This window comes from Centroberyx gerrardi, chromosome 1, assembly GCF_048128805.1.
Source record: "Centroberyx gerrardi isolate f3 chromosome 1, fCenGer3.hap1.cur.20231027, whole genome shotgun sequence".
NCBI lineage: Eukaryota > Metazoa > Chordata > Actinopteri > Beryciformes > Berycidae > Centroberyx > Centroberyx gerrardi.
Genome location: NC_135997.1, coordinates 3,558,564 through 3,578,117, shown reverse-complemented (window position 1 = coordinate 3,578,117; position 19,554 = coordinate 3,558,564). Strand labels below are relative to the sequence as shown.

The window sequence follows — 19,554 nt, the reverse complement described above, 5'->3', positions numbered from 1 at the left end:
ATTACTGTCTAAACATTTCAGATCCTTGAAATCTAGACTGCTTTACCACTCTTTTTTAACTTTTTTTTTTTTACTTTTTCTGTATCCTTATTTACTCACATTTTATGTTGGAATGATATGTTTTGTCATATTGTGCCTTGGTCATTAATATAAATTTGCTCCTTCTGCTTCCTGAGACTGTCCTCCATCTGTTTTGGCATTATCCTTAGAATATATTATGGCAAGACATCTCCATATTCATAATTGTTTAGAAATACTTTCCCCAATTTTGGCAGAAGGCAGTGTTTGTGTTCGCAGATTTTGACAGAGAAAGCGGGGAAACAATTCTATGTGATGAATTTAATTTGATTCTCTCAGCCACATTTTTGAGATTTATGGGACTATTTACATTTATGTATGTGGATACATAAATGTAAATAGTCCCATAAATCTCCTCTATTTATTGTGTTTGTTGAGGAATATGAACAGTACATACAATTGGTTCAAACATCAAAGAACAACAAAGTTGTGAAAACTAGAAATATGCAAACTTTTTAAGGCTTCATAACATTGATTTAGTGTTTATTTGTTGCATGTAGTTGTATACCTCCTGGCATCTCTTTTTGTTTCTTTTCCCTCTCTGCTTTGGTGTTCAGGTTTGATATTGATTTTTTTGTCTTTTGTGCAGCAAAACTGTCAGTGTTAATTTAACTCAGTGTGTAAAAATCAACACCATGCCAGTGTTTCTATCAGTCCACACGCAGCAGAGTTAATTTAATACTTTAGTTTTGAACAGCCGACCCAGAGCCAGATCAGCTCTATGAATGCAAACAACTCCAAGTAACTGTCACTGAAAATACAACACTTATTAACACTGGAAAACTTGCTGCGTGTACATACTGGATATGTATACTTGCTGTAAACTGCTTTTTTGTTTTAATTAAAAAACAAACAAAAAACATGTTGTCCCCCACGAATGATGAATGAATGAACTTTATCTATACAGCACCTTTCATGCACAAAATGCAGCTCAAAGTGCTTTACAATTCAGCAGCAAGTTTAAAAACACACACATACACAAGGAAAAGGAAGAAAATAAAAACAATGGGTGTTAGTTTAATAATATAGCATTTAAAACAATTTTGGTTTTGGAAAGAAAGACAGTGCATACAAAATAGAATCATAAATAAAAAACTCAATCAATGAAATATTAGTTAGAGAAAATAATTAAAAGATTTAAACAGACAACTGCTAGTTATAGGCAATGATGCCGACACCCCTGGGGCCAATCAGTGACAAGATGCATCATGCGTCCAAGTTTCATCAAAATCGGACCAATGGTGTTTGAGTTTAAAATTTTGATATTTCATCAGGTCATTTTGCCAATCAATCTGTAATTTAAAACACTGTGAACACTGCGAAGATTCATCGTCCATCCAAGTTTTGTCAAAATCGTAGCAGCGGTGTCAGAGATATTATGTTATATTATGTAAACAGCAAAGCACAGTGACAAAGTGCATCATCCCTCCAACTTCAGTCAAAATCGAACCACACCTGACTTTTTTCTGTATTATTTTGTATTTTGTATGTATTTGTACTTTTCTTCTGTCTTTATTATACAGTTTATTGTATATTGTGCTCAGCAAACATTATTCACGTTTAACTGTTTATACTGTAGGTAAATGATTGCCTTCTGATTGTATTTACAAAAAAAATAAAAAAAACTCCTTGCTCTAGCCATAGTCCCGCCCCCCGTACACGTCATTACGCAGCGGAGCGTCACGCACGGCGTAGCACGTCATATCTTCCAACTCAACCGCCGCTTCCTGGCCGGCGCAGCGCAGCCAGGCCCCCAGGCCCCGCACCGCCGCACCGCTATCCGCACATTATCACCAGCCACCGGAAAAACCTCCGCCGCTCAGTCAGTGTGGAGTTGTAGCCGTCATGACTGAAAGAAAAGCTTGAATTTACAAATCCAACCAAAAGCCCCGGGACACGCTGCCAGGTAAGTAAATGTTTTCGTTGTTGAGAAATTGAGACTTAAAAAGAAAACAACGGTTCTCTTCACGGGAACCACTTTCGGCGCCGCTGTTGGTTTAGCCGACAGATTTGTGTTTTTTCCCCCTGTGGAATGAATCAGTATGAACTCGTGTCAGTCATTTAATTCTGGTGTCTACATGAAGGAATTATAAATAAAATGGGTAGTTTTCATTATAAGTAAAGACTAGCCCACTTAATGAACGCTCACTTGTGACGGGACCTTTGTTCTGGATGGAGCTGTAGGCTACAGCATTATAAAGCCGCCTAGTTTCATGTCCGTCCACTGCAGCTCCACCTAAAACCCTGACTGCCACTTCCACTGGCATGCTGCTGACCGGCGGCCATTCATTTCCCCAACTCTAATCTTGTTAAAGCTGTGTCAGTGAGTGACATCATTCATTCTTTCTCTCTCTCTCATTCTCTCTCTCTCTCATTCTCTCTCTCTCTTTCATTCTCTCTATCTCTCTCACACACACCACCATCACCAATAACAACAACAACAACCAAACAAACATCTTGTTCTCTGTCCACAGCGTCGGGGCGGGAGCGAGGCGGAGCTGGAGGCGGAGTTGCTGTGGTGATGGTTTTGGACCCAGGTGGAGCCTGTATGGATCGGGTTGAGGGTGAAGGTGCTGGGCGGAGCAGCAGGAACCTGTCGGAGCCAGAACGCAGAGCAGATCCCCCCAAAACTACCGCCGACTCCAGCACGACCCCCCGCCCTCGGCCCAGGAAGAGCAGCGTCGCCAAGAGGGAGCAGGTATCCCACAATGGACTCCCGGTTCAGGCCGAGCCCCCGGACTCCGGCCGGGTGCAGGCGGCGGACAGGAGGTCGTCGAGAGGCGGGGCCACCCCCAGGCCACCGCTCCGCCGGCCCCTCAGCCTGGAGATGACCCCCCAGCGCCTGCGGGGGTCTCAGGATCAGCTGGCGGACAGGCGGATCGTGCAGCCTCCCTGGCGCAGCGGGGCGGCGGCGCCCTCGCCCCCGGCCCGCAGCCTGACCAGCCCCAGCCTGGGCGCCGGCGGCTGGATGCGGCGCAGCGAGAGCACCTGCTCCGTCAACTACTCCCTGGGGTTCCGGGCCAGCAGGGGGCAGATGCGACCCGCCACCTCCCTGCCGCACATCGCCAAGGGGGCGGGGGGCGGGCCGCTGGCGGCGCCCTCCAGGCCCTGTCTGCTGGTGGCCCTCAGGCCGCTCAACCTGGAGCAGGAGAAGCAGGCTTTCTTCCAGTCGGACTACAAGTACGAGCCTCAGTTTGAGTACGCACAGCCTGAGCCAAGCAGCGTGCTGGAGAAATACAAGGAGGGGTCAGGACTCTTCCTCGAACAGGTATGGATGCATCACACTCTCTCTCTCTGTCTCTCTCTCTCTTCTTCTTCGTCCCTTCTCTCTCTCTTTCTCTCTCCTCTCTGCTGTCTTTCCTTTTGTCTCTATCTCCTCTCTGCTGTCTTTCCTTTTGTCTCTCTCTCTCTCTCCTCTTGGCTGTCTTTCCTTTTGTCTCTCTCTCTCTCTCCTCTTGGCTGTCTTTCCTTTTGTCGCTCTCTCCTCTCTCTCTCTCTCCCTCTTTCCCTTCCCAACTGTCCCCTCCTTCCATCTCCTTCTCTCTCTCTGTCTCTCTCTCCTCCTCTCCTCTCTTCCTGTTTTGCAGCTGTCTTGGCCAGGTGTTCCCTTGAAAAACAGATTTCAAATCAAGATGTCAAAAAAAGAAAAGATTTCATTATGCTTTCTGAATCTCAAACCAATGCTTAAACCTACGAGTTAGTCAACCTAATCATGGGTAACGTGTGTCTCTGTCTACTTGCAGGCGGTTGGGATCATGGAGTGCGTCCTGAGGAAGTTTGCCTCCTATGAGAACTTCGAGGAGGTGACGGGCGGCAGCGTTCTCCCAAAGAGTCGAGTCTGGGCATCTGTGCGCAAATACCTGCAGAAAGAGGGCTGTGTAGGAGAGGTGAGTGCAGCGAGTAACATACAGCGAGTAAACGTACAGTGAGTAACATACAGCGAGTAACATACAGCGAGTAACATACAGTGAGTAACGTACAGTGAGTAACATACAGTGAGTAACATACAGTGAGTAACGTACAGTGAGTAACATACAGTGAGTAACATACAGTGAGTAACATATAGTGAGTAACATACAGCATGTATGAAGGTGAGTCACTAGTAAAACAATTCTGAACCTGTGGCATCAGTTTCAAGCATAGGAAGTCTGTCATAACGTGTTTGAAAATTCATTTTCATGAAAATTTGTGTTTATTTTATGTGAATATAAATTCCATAACAGAATTTCTAATTGAACTATCGGCATTCAGGTGATTTGCTATTGATTTACTTTACTAAGATGTATAGATGTTTGTTAGTGTGGTAGTAACCTGGTAATAACCTTGCGAGCCATCTGAATTTTACATACGGTCCTAATTTCGTAAAAAAAAAAGTATCCGGCCAAGGCTCCCATGGATTATTTTGTGATGCAGTATTGTAATTTACTGTTCTGGTGTATCCACTTTTCCTCAACTTGCCCCGTCTACTTCTCCTTAGTGATTTCCTACATTTCCCAGAATGCCTTTTGACAACCTCCAGAGAGGGAGCATGAACTTGTTGCAGTGGCAGTGGTTGAGTTAATAAAGCTGCTGAACTGTCATGGAGAGTACAGCATCTCTAATTTCAGGACATGGCTGACATGTCACTGGTTTACTGCTGGTGGTGATGATGATGATGGTGATGATGTGTGTGTTCGTATGGCTGTGTGTGTTACACGGTTGGGTCCATTCATGAATTGAATTGAGAATGCATGGTAAATTCCAACTCAGTTCCTGGAATTGGAGTTGGGATGTCACCCAGCTCTAAGGAAACAGAACTGGAATTGAATTGGAATGACAGAAAATAGAATTGAATTCCATTAAATTCCATGAAACATTATAAATCAAACATTATGAATCGAATAAAAGACAGTTAAACAAATCAAATACATTCAATCATGATTTTCGTATTACGATTACATGTTCTGCATCAAATACCACCTGAAAGGTTCCTTTATCATTTTATGGTATTCAATATTGATAACATATAACACTATGTGTAATCTCAGATATGTGGGAAGAAAGAACAAAACAAAAAACAGGGAATTTTTACAGAATTAAAATCAACTTCCTGAAATTCCAATTCAATTCTTTAAATTCCAATCCCAATTCCTCAGTTGAATTGTAACTGATGAGTTCACTCAAGCACTGACCCCCACCCTGGTGTGTTTCTGTCCCAGGTGGTGGTGTGTCTGTCTGAAGAGCTGCTGTCCCAGGCGGTGATGATGGTGGAGAGCTGTCGTCCCACTCTGACTATAAACCTGGCTGGAGCTCGACAACACTGGCTGGAGGGGATGCTGAGACATGAGATCGGTACAGACTCTACACCTCACACATTAGTATTCTTACACACTTTGATGTAGGGTAGATCAGATGTTCACACTGTCTCAAAACATCAAATAAGGAAAAATCCACCCTCTGATACTCTTCCACTGTTATATATCATCATTCTGTGATGGTCAACGCATTCCAGGAGTCATTTTGTGATGAAGTGTTGTAATTTACTTTTTTGGTGAACCCGCTTTCCCTCAACCTGCCTCGTCTACTTCTACTTCAGTTAGTGATTTCCTACATTTCCCAGAATGCCTTCTGACAACCCAGAGAGAAGAGGTGTGAACTTGGGTTTTACATGTAGGTGGAGCGACAATGATAGAGCAAGTGAGAGGTTTTCCTGTCCTGAAAAGGCGAGACTCGTGCCCCTTACTCAAAACACAACATGTCTTGATGCTGCATTGCATGGTCTCTCTCCTGCTCCTGTGGGTGGAGAAATTGGTCTCTCTCCTCTTCTAGAGACCAATCCCTATATGATTGAGGAACGTCTCTTGGTGCAAAATGGCGGCTCTAGAAAGAAGCCCTCGCTCTTTGATTCTGAGGGACTGACACCAAAACCTGACGTTTACCGCTGATGTTTTAGATCCTGAAACATTTTCTCATATCAAACTCCATTGTAGCTGCTGGAAATATCTCAATGTAATGTTGTCTACATTTGGAAGGAGAAAGAGGAAGAAGAAAAATAAGGAAGAAAAATTTTGACCCAGAAATGCAAAGTACATTGCCAATAGCTGTTTGTAACAGTGTTTTAGAGTGGATTTTTCCTTCAACTTTTGACTGAATTGGTTCTAAATATTATTCTAGATGTCATGTCAATAACGTTAGCAACGCTCTTCTGTCTTGTCCCCTTTGTCTCCTCAGGCACACACTATCTGCGAGGGGTGAACAACAATCTGCAGCCGTGGGCCACCGCGGCGGGCAGGAAGCAGTTTGGCCTCAAACCGGCCAATCCCACGGAGGAGGGCCTGGCCAGCCTGCATAGCGTGTTGCTACGGAAACAGCCCTACCTTTGGCGCGCAGCTCTGCTCTACTACACAGTGTATCACGCCGCCAGCATGAGCTTCAGCCAGCTCTTCAGTCATATCGCCCGCTTTGTCCAAGACCCGGCCGTGCGCTGGGAGTACTGCCTGCGTGCCAAGCGGGGACAGACGGACACCGCCAAGCCAGGTGACCATGAGCAATGATACAGGATTATACTCAATATGACAGAAATATGAAATCCAATGCAAATGTGAAATATTCATTTGGTCTGTTGTTTATTTTTATTCCTCATATATATTGTGTTGTTCAGGTTGCTTCAGTAAAGATCAGGTTTATCTGGATGGGATCCTCAGGATTCTTCGGTATCGGAGGACCATTGATTTCAAGATGTTGACCTCTTTGGGCAAGGTTGGTCTCAGTGCTTTCATATGAAAACCCCAGTTAGCACTACAATGGCTACGTTTACATGTACTGAAAATCCACTTCTTAAACCGGTAACTCAGGTAACCTGGGGTCAGACTCACAAAGGTGCTCTCAAAGATCTGAAGAAGTTGCCAAAGAATACATTTTAGGAAGTCCTTAAGAAGGCTCTTCCCCCAATTCCCCCCAAATTTACTTCAGATTAGTCTCATCTCTTATGAAATTCTCTTAGTTTCTTACTTATTAACTTCTCAAACAGGGCCGACCTGGCAACCGCAATGTAAACAAGCTTAAAAGGGGGATTTTCCTCCCAAGCTGCAGCCCATAGTGCTTCCATCTAGAAAACAATTTTGAACAATTATTTAGGGCGTATATGCTTATGGTTTACTTAAATCACTAGTTAAATTACTTAAATTTACTTGAGTCACTTTAAGTGCAGGAAAAGGTTCAGACATCGATTACTGTCTTTTGGCTCAAGGCCTATTGAGTGTAACTGACTTTTCATGAGACACGATACATACACCAAATAAAAATAGTGACAAGAGACAGCAAGTGAAACTATTAATACTTCGAAATACCTACTTAATTATTTACAATGTGTGTAAGCTTACCTGTGGAAGGATCTAACCCATTTATTAGCAAGTTTTTTTCTTAGAAAGCAAAATAAAAAGTAAGTTAAGAAAATACTTCAGAACTATTTTGATGAATATGAACCTCTCCTAAGTTTTTTTCTTACTACTAAAGATATGAAAAAATAGCACGTATGACTTTTCTTCCTAAGAAGGTTTTGTGGATCTGGCCCCTGGTATCAAAGGTTTATAAAAATATCTTAGCCTGAGGAAGACCTTAACCGGACTGTGGCCAATAGCCGGCTTACTCACTGATGTCTCTGACCTTCTCCTCGGCCTCCTCAGGTGTCGTACGAAGACGTGGAGAGGCTCCGGCATCTGGCGGTGCTCCGCAAGACCAGAATCCCTCACTTCATGCAGGACCAGGAGCGGTACCTGCAGCACCTCGACCACATCGTCTCCGTCAACGAACTGGACGACGCGCAGCTGCAACACCTGCTGCCCTGAACCCTGCCGACCCCCCCCCCCCCCCCCGCCCGCCTGAGGCCGAACACGAGTAAACCACCTGAAGCTGTGGAAGACGTTGGTGTCTGGATCGTATCGAGCTCATGTATCATTTGGCGCCCTGAATAAGCAACATATAACATATATAACCAATGCTTTATTTGGACAATTTTTAAAACTTGAATAACACGGACTATGGGACATATACACTATCACCTCTATCTACATTTTCACCCGTGTCTGATGCATGTCTCTGTGGCTTTTTCACCGGGCCAAGTACTGTACAAAGGCTCCCCAGTCCCCCTCGCCTTTACTCTCACTATGAAGTTACCTCAATACTGCAACTCTAGGATGTAACCAACATTATATATGTAGACATTTTCGTGCACATACATAATCTCACTGCGTCAAATGCCTGTACAGGGCAATGCTAATGTGTCCCGTACAGTTTTAAACATTCATAATCATATGCTTTATTTATGCAATTATTTATTTGTAAGGTTTTTTGTTGTTTTCTGTCAGAAAACAAACTGAATGTCTATGGTATTAGCTTTATACCTGCCCTTTGTAGAGTACATTGTTTTATGCCTTAGATTGTTCGCATTTGGAAAAGGACACCAAGGACACATCACTTCAAAAAACCCTGGGAAAGTTTCAACTGAGGCCAAGAATCTTTAAAATATCAAGTGCCAATGGACTCAGTCAAGTATTAAAATGTCCCTGGGAAGATTTCACAATGTCTCTCAGTGTTACTAAGAAGATAATCAACCATGTTGTTACTGTCTTAAGAGCGTCCTTGGTGGTCTTTGGATATCAATGCTACTGTGATGTGACCCGTCCCCAGGCTCCCCCTCGCGTGGCAACCAAACTTTCTTTTTGTAACGCTAACATGACAGACGGCTGAAGATAATGTGCCACCACGGCATCTTTAATACGCTGTTGGCCTGTACAACAGACAGCCACACTGGCCAGTCACCATAGCTTCCTCATTCCAACTTGTCAGACATGAGGGTTTATTGGCTGAGGAGAAAGCAGGGGTGTTGTGGGCGTGCCTTTGATGGGTGTACAACTCATCTGCTGTAGCTAGCCATGTATTTGTAGGCTGCTTTTTAATGTGTTTATCACTTATACGTCAGTGAGGGCATTCGTTTAGTGGCTCGGGCCAAGCCGTCTGTGAACAGACTGGAAACCCAGCTCACAGCAAAAAGACGTGGGCGAAGCATAGTGATCCAGTTTTTAACTAAATGAACATTTGTCCAAAATGTGAACTCTACTTCTGTGATATATTTTGAATACTCACATTTGAAATAATTAACATGTAACTGCAAAGTATTTATTCTGCTGTGTTTACAATTTAGCCATTTGGTAAGCAGATATATTTTCAATTTGAGCAGGTTGCCGTCTGCTGACCTCATTGGCTTTGACCAGACAGGTGAAGCCTCAGCCCGGTTTTGCCTAAACGAATGCACCTATTTGTATTGCACGAATGTTGCACAATGTTTTATGTTCTGGAAATCCAGTGTTTCCAGTTTATTTATTAAAAACAAAAGTGCACACTTGATGTAACGACCACGCTGATCTGTTGTCATGATGCACAAAAATCAAGGTAGATGGCCCTTCTATCTCTGCGGAGGTGGACAACCTTCAGTCACTTTGGTAAAACGTTTTTGCTTCACAGCGGACACACTTCCATGTAAATTCAGGTCAGGTGCAGTCAAGCTGCAGCATTAGCTGCCTGGGGATCTACTGTCACCAGCAGCGTTCAGCCTTTTCTCCCTTGCTCTCAATATCAATACTTGGAAAATTACTCCTGGACACAGAATGAAATCTTCTTTTTCCTTGTTTGCAGATGTCAGAATTATTATTTGTTTAGACCAGGTTTTCACAATCAAGTGGTGATGACTAATGCTACATCAGTCCAGCATATCAAAGAGATTAGTGGCAAACATCAGAATGACAACCTTTGATTAACTTGTGGACTGTTAAAACATTTTAGTACAAGTCGTGACAGTGAGCACTCCTTAAAGTGGTAATCTACAACATCCCTGTTTTTTTTATTTAAAGTCGAGATGAAACGGCATTTCGAGAGTATCTAACTTCCGTATCGTGACGTATTTCCGAGTGAAACAGGAAAGACAGGCGGGACATAACGTTGGGAGGAATTTGATTTGAACGTTGAAAAGTGGGCGTGTCATAACACCCGAAGACACACCGAAGTACCATGCTGTTGCTAGCTAGCTAACTAATGAATCTTAGCCTCTTAGCTCTGTGCGCTAAAAGTTGAAGATTGATTGATGGGTGGATGTCATGATATTATTGGTTGAAATTAGTTACGGGCATGCTTACGTAAGCACACGGCATATTTTGTTTTACAGGAAGAAAACATGATTGAATTTTGATATAAGAATACAATGAAATTGATTTTTGGTATTTTTTTTGGCATATATTGTTAAATAGGTGCACAGTATGACCGGGGATGTGATCTAAAAGGGTTAAAAAGGCATTTTTCATTTCATCTCGTCTTTAAAGGCAATCATAAGAACAGGGGAAGATGAATCTAAACCCAAACCCATCCAGAAACCTTTGTTATATTTAAGTTTCCACCATTTCAGAAGTGATAAACAAGTATTTTGATCTTGCTAATTTTTCCAATCTAGAAAGTTAGGCAGCAGTAACTCTACTGCTGAAGTGACGCTTTGCATCTTCAGGTACAGTGAAAGGAAGGCTGACCTGCAGTTGTGATGCTAAACTGCATTTAGGGCTTTTAGACGTTGAAACAAATGACATCGCAGCATAAAAGTTTTGTGATCAAACACCAAGTTTCTAAAATTTGGCCTATCTGACCTGTCACTGAGAGAACTGATCCATCACTGGGGCAAGTCCCAGACTGAGGGTAACTAACGGAGAAACGGTTGAGAGATTTTGAAGTTACTGTACTTGCAGTGACGCAACATGGCTGATTTGACCAGTGGACTAACTGGTTTTATCCTGAAACTCATCTTGAACCATTTGTTGAGTGAAATAAAAGAATTAGAAGCTGGTAATTCAGGAACAGGCCAGACAAACCTGTTGACCTAAACAATATAGCGATTCACCTTTTTTTCCACTTAAATTTGTGTCCAGTACAGATGGACCAATCATAGTCGCTGATTGAAACGTGTCATTCCGTACTGTAGGGATAGTCAACCTACCTAAGAATATAGAAGACCATCTCAGTTGAAACCGTGCTAACTCGCATGGCGTCTTCAGATGCATAGAAAACGCCTCTTCTCAGTGTTCCCCCTGTGGTTTGTCATCAAGAACAACAGTCAAACACACATGTATTTAAATAAAAATGGTTTATTCTCTTTCAATATAGCATTTGTTCTATCCATAGCAGAAAAGAGCCTCCATGCCACTCAGTGCTTTCACCTGGAATTGGATCTCAGGCTCTCACCACAGCGTCTTAATGACGGACACACATCTTACAGCACAACACCGGCTTGATACTGATCCAACAACAGTCACTTTGCTCGTTTTAAAAACAGGTTGAAGGAGGCGTGGGGAGGGAGTCTCGGAGGGGGCGGGGGGCACCTCAAAAAGCTCAGATCGGATTCGTTTGAGACTCGGACCAGGCGGCGCTGATTCCCCCGGGTTTTGTTAGGGGTTAAGTTAATCCGTGTGTGTTTGTGTATGCTGCAAAATTTGACATCTTGCTCCAGTATGGCTGTTGATGTGGAGGCAGAGGATTCTGCCGCGAAAAGGTCACAAGTTGAGGTAACAAAGGTTCTTCCTGAATGGATGGGGGGGAAAAGAAGAATCAGAGCCCGAATACTAAACCATCTTCCGCTTTTCATGATTGGATATGCATCTTGGAAAGGTGATGGGCAAGTTAAATATGGCTTTGAGATCAGTTTTTCTGCAGCCAGCGCCTAAACCAGAGTAAACCTTGATTTCCAGACACAACTGAACTTCGAAACTGCACACATAAAGATCAATTATTTTATCTCATTTAGGCCAACACCTCCGCTCAGAGATTTTGTGGTTATTTCTCTCTTCTTATTTTCATGCTCAACTCAATTCAACAAAATCACTAAGGAAATGAAATTCCTATGCTGATTGTAAAAGTCCAGTTCTCCACAGTGAGAAACAAGCCAAGGAGAATATAACACATCAGGCATACAGCATACTCAACTGGGATTCAGGGAATGCATGTACATCTCATTCACATCAGTGTTTCTATTTATGCATTTTTAAAAAATTAAAATAGTGTGCTTTACCTCCTTTCTGCTTATCATGTTGCATTGGAACTGCTTATTGCCTTTGTGCCATCCGTATTGGTGTTTGTTTGTTCCTTCAGCACAGGATCTGAGGGACAAACACACAACAATCACCATCACTTTATCTGCATCACTTTATTTGCATGGTAGTATAACTGTCATTTTCAAATAATATTCCCTCATTTGTTTCATTTTGTGAGAGATTTTAATGCGTTTGTTTTTTTTTACCATTTAGACAAAAATAATTTTGCATCACAGTAAGTCAATATCTTTATTTCACCAGGATATGATTCTACTGAGAGACACTAAATGATGATTTTGCGTGGCGGGCAGGTGAGCGGTACTAACAGAAGTATGGGTGCTGCATGGCCTCGGCGGCGGTCAGCCTCTGCTGGTGGTCGTAGCGCAGCAGCTTGTCCAGCAGGTCCAGGGCTTCAGGACTCACCAGGTGCTGGTTCTCCGTCTGGACAAACTGCTCCCAGCGCTTCCTGGTTTGTCTGAACACACAGCCAGCGCTTCAGATGACTCAACTCAACACAGTCACTCTCACTTAGTGTAAAGTAGAAAGGTATGGCGACAGCTGCGATGTACGTGTCGACAAGTTTCACATTTTAAACATGTGAGAAATGAGCACAGTGCAGTTATTCCTGCTACTGGAGGTGGAAGTCACAGGAGTAGACTGTTCTCTTTTGTTTCTATTAGCAAAACAAGCACATCTGATAAGCCAGCAAACTGAATGTCTGGTCGCATCTGGCCAACCTGCACTTAGTCACAAGTTAAAAACATAAAACATATGAAAAATAATCTTACTTTTAAGACCATTATTTTTTATATAAATATACCAGCTGCAGAAAAAACAGATATGCTTAGAGGTGAATTTCCTCACTTTTGAGGAATTACACAACTCATTACCCAACACTTGCAGTAATTGTGTGTCTAACAATTTGGTTAGACTTCATACTCCAAGAAGAAAGGCATGTATATATGTATACTTTAAAACTAACGAAAGGATTAATTTACCAAAACACTAATTTAGCTGACATTTGGGTGAACAGCCCTACATCAGAGGTACACCTGTCACTTTCTTCATGTTCAAAAAGTCAAATCTCAAGTTTAATGACTGTGAATACAAGTTAATAGTGCAATTCATTCAATTGAAATATCCCCGCATTTCTCAAAAAAATATAAAGCACAATGAGCAAGCTGCTGTTTCTGCTGGTCCATGCAGTATTGTTACGGTGAACAACAGTGTTTTAGCTCAGTGGAAGGTTTCTGTCAGTTTTGCTTTCAAATCAGAAGTCGGTGTGAGTAAAGCAGCTTGTTCCCTGCAGTCAGAGGATACTTTGTCAACCTGGAGGAGTTTGTAACGCAGTAATACTTTCACCAGGCTGCTCAGTTACAGGCTGCTTTATGGCTTGGCGTTTACAGCAGCAGGCCCTGTTCTGCCTCAGTCAGATTAGCAGCTGACCAACGATGCATGAAGGCGACGCATCACTTCTGAGCGGCAGGAGATTTGAATAATAATTTGAATGAGTTTCCGCTGATTAGGGTTTTGTTTGAACAGAATAGTGGGAGAAAAAAAAGTGACAGCACTCATCAGGGTGTTTCTGTCTGTCAGTCTGACCCTTCACCCCCCCGCTGCTACTCACTGGCCCAGCAGGTCTTTGAAGCGAGTGTCCAGTTCTATGTGATACTTGTGCAGGTAGCCAAACAGCTCATCAGTCCCAAGAACCTTAGCAATGCGGACCAGCTGGAACAAGAATAGTAAAAAAAAATATATATATATAATAAATCAATTAAAATGACATACCTACACATTTAATACATTGTCCATACTGTAGCTACAAATTGTTATTACTATTACAAATTATTATTAGGTATAATAATATGTGTCCAATAATATATCGACAAAGAATATTCATCATTTCTAAGTTCTAAGGAATGACATGTTGTCATTTTTGGTGATGCTACTTGGGGCTGGGCGATAATTCAGTATTATCGTCTGGAATCATATCATGATGATGTGGTGATTTTGGGAAATTGTGACACACAATTCTGCTGTCTAAATTGATAACAAGCAAAATTTGTTTAAAAACAGAAAAATTAGGTATTAAGAAATATTATTTGAAAATTTCGGTTTGGTAATGCTAGGTGTGAGGTCAAACATTTCATCTCAATGGGATGAACATTCATTTGATTTCATTTTGCATACGTGAGCCATATTGTGATATTGATTTCAACCATAATCACCCAGCCCTGACGCTACTTGTTATTTTCCATGACTGGGAGAGTCTGTGGAGTTTCAGACCTCGCAGGACGCACAGGAAGCCTGTTCACCGCTGCATTACCTGGTCATAGTTGTCCTGGCCGTGAAAGAACGGCTCCTTCAGGAAGATCATGCTTGCCAACATGCAGCCTAGACTCCACATGTCCAAACTATAGTCATACATCTGGAAAAAAAACACCAGGAATCACTCAAAAGAAGACAGAATATTGTACAGACTGAACTATACCATTTTGTTGCAATAGCTGCTATAGCGCAAACTAACGTGTTTAGAGCATGATGTACCTGATAGTCCACTAGCAGCTCGGGGCCTTTGAAATAGCGGGAGGCCACCCGGACGTTGTATTCCTGAGCGGGATGGTAGAACTCTGCCAATCCCCAATCTATGAGACGCAACTGTGACACAGGAGGAGACGCACGTTAAGCTGGTCTACATTACAGGGGTAAATGCTGCAGGCTGAGATGATTCCCCAGAAGATATATGAGATTCGTTTTATTCCCTTTTTTCAAGAGTATCAGATTATTTGTCAGCTGGGCTAGGTGACAAAAGAATAATGTTGTTTTATTTAAAGTATTTTGAGTGGAGTCTGGCCTGGACAAGCTCCACTTGGCCCTGATGGATCAAACTGGCTCTCGCATTTAAATTTAACATCATGTACACTTTTGGGGACGTTGAACCCTGATAAGTGAAACACAACATTTTCAACATGATCTTTGGATCAAAGTTTGTTATAGCTAAATACAGTATGTGTTCATGTCTGATATTTAGTATCTAATTGCATTATATACAGCAAATGAGTCAATGTATAGAGCTTGTGTAAAAACATTTACCTGTCCAGAATACTTTTTGACAGGCCAAAATAATTAATATTAATTTTTAATAGAAATATGTCACCCTGCCTGTTTTCAGTGCTATTTTAAGTATAGAATCAGGTACTGTGTGTTAATTTAAAGCTTGCTCACTCACTCATACAATGGATTAAGTTTGTAATTCATCATGATGTGCAACAGAGCTCAATATAACCGAGGAATTCCAATGTTATTATCTCTAAACGTGTTGTGGCTGGTGAGTCTTACTGATTTATCTGCCAAAAACAAATATTACCGATATTTTAATTACAAATTTCTCACCCTGGATGGAGCACTTCTAAAAAAATAATCAATCTGAAATAAAATAATGTTCTTGTAGGGTGTTAAGACAATGAAAGCGGTCCAAGTGGGCTGTACCTTTCTCAGCTGGTGGTCGATCATCACGTTGTGGGGCTTCACGTCCCGGTGCATGATCCCCATACTGTGGCAGTAGTCCAGAGCCTGGGAGGAGAGACACACTCAGTACTGCACCAGTCAATAAGCATTGTGTTTTTTCTGTAAGTTAGAGCCAGCGGTCCAGGTTCCTCTCTGGTTCTGCACACAGTCAGCATAGTTGGAGATATCAGCGCTCGTTTTCCTCCTCCATTCATTCTTGTACAGAATGAAAAACAAACTTCCACAGAGCGAGAGAATCCATCACAGGAAACATGAAGCCATGATTTGGTTTGGTCAAACTTTCTGTTTTGTTTTTTTCTGTTTTTCTCTTATGCTCTGCTTACTGAAGATAAAAAGATGAAAGCCACACACACATTTGCTCCATGGAATAATTTTTAATTATCAAACACTTGCGTTTTGGCTTGCGACTTTTTCAGTAAGTAACTCACACTCCGCTTCCTGTCAATCAGCTGACACCCACAGGAAGAAATGGAAGACTCCTCCAGGAAATAATCCCTCAAAAACATGTCGCCTTACGATTTTACTGTCACATCCATGTCTTTTTATTTGGGGCGTCTTTGTTAGCCGGGACAGCGGTTTATTTCAAGCTAGGTTTGACACCGTAAAGTTGGTATTTTAAAACGTTTAAAAAAACATCAAATTACATATTGCATGCAAATAATTGTAGGGAATATAAACTACACATAGACATAAGTAAATGGGCTATACTGGTATTCTCCTTTAAATAATCAAGATGATCTTACCTTGAGAAGCTCATACATGTAGTAACGAATATCAAAGTCTGTCAACTTCTGATAAAGCTCCTATGAAACAGATGGAGGATATCCATGCATAAAATGTTTAGAGAAATTATCAGTTACATGATGTCAGTAATTCAACTGACTTCTACACATTTCAAACAATAACTTGAAGGTTATGCGCGTTATTAATAATGGATATCAGTGCCTTTACATGGATGGTAAAACCTGCTAGTAGTTTCACATGTATGATGTCGGCCAAACAAACATAAGTACCTTAAAATCTGTGTTATTGATGCACTCAAAGACAAGCGCTGGTGTTCGGGACTGCAAAGAGAGGATAACAGAATGCTTAGCTTATGGAAACAGCAGGTGGGTGGAGGCAGTCTCGCTGCCCGGCACACACAGTCACAAGCATGACTCTACTGCCACTGCTAGCACCGCAGCATGCAGAGTGACTGGAAGGCGTGAACTCACCACTGGGTCTTTGACGGTGTCAACCAGGCGGATGATGTTGGTTCCTCCGCGCAGGTTTTCTAGAATTTTGATTTCCCGTTTGATCTTCTTCTTCTTGACAGGCTACAACAGAAAACAACTAGTTCAAACTAAGGACATTTTTGAATAGTTTTTCTGTTTTTATTTTTAACTATGTAAAGTCTCCTTGAGTCTGAGAACAGTGCTCTTAAATTGAATATTATTATTATCATTATTATTATTATTATGGAATATGGATCCACAATACTTCAATACAACCAAAGTACTGCAGTACCAAACTTTGTATACCTGTAACACATCAGATCCAGGAGTATCATACATACGGTCTATCGACATTTTGTTGCTTCTCAAATGAGGGAATTTCTATTTTGTTTGAGGGCCACATTTTTTATTTCACCCCCAATATCCTTAGGAGCAGAATCTCAAGTGCATAGGCCATTTTATCAAACACAGGCACGTCACCCCTTGAAACACTTAAGACTGGTATGGGAACGAGACCTTGATCTTGTTTTGATGGAGACAGCTAGGCTTTTTTTATGTGTGCCCTCTATTTTCGTGTATTTTATCTGCTTACGAAATCCACATGGGTAACTTGCCTGCAACTACGTGCTATACAGTCTATGTTTTTAGATTTTTTTATTTCATCATTCTCAAGTTTTGTTTTTTCATGTGCACAGTGTTGTAAACCTGTCTACTGAGAAACCCAAATAAAAATTTAATTTAAAAAATAAATATGGTCCATATGGCACTGCAGCTTGCATTAGTATCATTAATGGATAAAAAGAGGCCTAGAAAGGTCTGATGACAGTGACACAGGGAGGTAAGGGGCTCACCTTGAGGATTTTCACCACCACTTTCTCATTGTTGCTCACGTTGATGGCTTCAAATACTTCACTGTACTTCCCTCTCCCCAGTTTACGCACCAACTGATAGTTGTCTTGATTGCTAGAGAGAAGGGGTGGAAACATTTAGTGGGGCTAAAACCAGGAAATCAACTGTGGACACAGGAAGTATTGATCACGATCACAATTGCACAGGCAAAGCTGCAAATTCAAGTTTCTCTTTCCAAGACGACCATCATCAAATAAAGAAGACAAACTCACCCTCCAGGATTTGTTATGATTGGGGTTTTTAATGGCTTTTAATGCTTAAAGGGGACACAGATCCAAATAGCATGTGCTCTTCACACAGCATCTGACCTACTCCCTGGTTGGATGATGGTGTTTTTTGCAGGTACAGCAGGAATGAGCCCCAGTCTCTTGCTAAGCCTAAACTGTCAGCTCAGATAAACAGAGGGATGCCTCTGGTTGAGATAGTATGGCTGGATGGCTGCTCTCCAATATCTAAGGTTTCTTCCCCTATACATCAAAGTTGATACTGTATGCATAGGCCTACCACTCCTGGTTTAAAGTATAACATCCAACTGTACCTCCAGCTTGGCACATGTGCATCATAGTCCCAGTATTCCCTGCTCTTCTGCGTGTTGACATCGGTGTACACCCGAGCTTTACTGCTGGCCGTGGATCCGGGCATTGCGAGCTTGGCGGCTCGGTGTCGAAGACCGTCACCTTCCGCTGTAGTCTTCTTGACGCGGTACTGGAAGGCGATACACCGACTCTCGAGAATATGTGGCTCTATGACCCCTGTGTTGAGCTTAACATTGGTTTGGGCTGCGTTTGCCCTCAGATGGCAGGCGTCTACCGCCAAACCACGCCGGTCACAAGCACTTGCTGTGCGGATGGACAGCGCTACAATGAACGAGTGTGTGAGCCCCCTAAGCAGCCTGGTGGGCAGGATGTGATGGTGGCCCGCCAGCTTCGGGAAGACAGAGGAGAGGGGGGGAAAGGGGCTGAGGTAGAGCAGAGAAATGCAAATAAAATATGTAATAACGGTCAGTTTGACAGTATTTGATGGCTGTAGAGGGCCTTGTGCACCAGCCACCAGCAATTTACATCAACATAGGAGATGAGCCGCGGGAGCAATGCTAGTTAGCAGCAAGCTAGCTTAATCGACATAATGACAGAAGCCCCTCTCAGGGATGGCTACCGTTAGTTACACTTAACCTAGCTACCATTAGTTACGTTAACTTAACCTAGCTAGCGTTAGTTACGTTAACTTAACCTAGCTAGCGTTAGCTAACGGTAGTTTGAAATAACTCATACAAGCCGAGATCCTATTGAATTTAAGCCTCGAGTGAAGCGAAACGACAGAAATATGCAAAGCGTGAATTCATAACATCTTGTACAGTATTTGTAAAATTTATTCCATCTGTTAAAACCGCTACTATGGATATGCGAAATCAATAAAGGAGCTAGCTAGCTAACGCTACCTCGTCGTAGAAATGTTGCAATATCCGAGCTCAGAGGAAGTCCACCCGACATGAAGCTAGTTGCTAGTAGTAACTCGGAAATACGTTGCTTGTTTTCCACTGTTGTGGTCTCACTAGGCACTCAGTTATTGATAATGTATGTAAAATCTGCAATATAAATAATTTAATAATTGTCTCAGATGATGGTACAACTAGCAGGGGTTTCTTAGCAGAGCCTAGCCACTGACGATCGTCCCTGTTGCGGTAAACATCACCCGGAAGTAAATCAAGCGAACGGAGGCTC

General features: G+C 42.3%; 2 protein-coding genes across 2 annotated transcripts; one reads left to right on the top strand and one right to left on the bottom strand.

Moving 5' to 3' along the window:
• The first annotated feature begins 1,884 nt into the window (after positions 1-1,884).
• kiaa0895l lies at positions 1,885-7,987 on the top strand. The gene is made up of 7 exons (XM_071921173.2): positions 1,885-1,984; positions 2,553-3,346; positions 3,822-3,965; positions 5,277-5,409; positions 6,289-6,594; positions 6,719-6,816; positions 7,743-7,987. Exons 2-7 carry the CDS (start codon positions 2,600-2,602, stop codon positions 7,902-7,904), a joined length of 1,590 nt encoding a protein of 529 aa, XP_071777274.1. The 5' UTR covers positions 1,885-1,984; positions 2,553-2,599; the 3' UTR covers positions 7,905-7,987.
• A 3,235-nt stretch (positions 7,988-11,222) lies between these two features.
• LOC139928564 (casein kinase II subunit alpha') lies at positions 11,223-18,891 on the bottom strand. Its single transcript, XM_071921168.2, has 12 exons — positions 18,372-18,891; positions 17,776-17,887; positions 16,925-17,026; positions 16,724-16,774; positions 16,454-16,513; positions 15,672-15,755; positions 14,730-14,840; positions 14,509-14,610; positions 13,810-13,910; positions 12,509-12,657; positions 12,161-12,248; positions 11,223-11,673 (listed from the first exon to the last, which is right to left on the bottom strand). Exons 1-11 carry the CDS (start codon positions 18,473-18,475, stop codon positions 12,175-12,177), a joined length of 1,050 nt encoding a protein of 349 aa, XP_071777269.1. The 5' UTR covers positions 18,476-18,891; the 3' UTR covers positions 11,223-11,673; positions 12,161-12,174.
• Between the last annotated feature and the right edge of the window lie 663 nt (positions 18,892-19,554).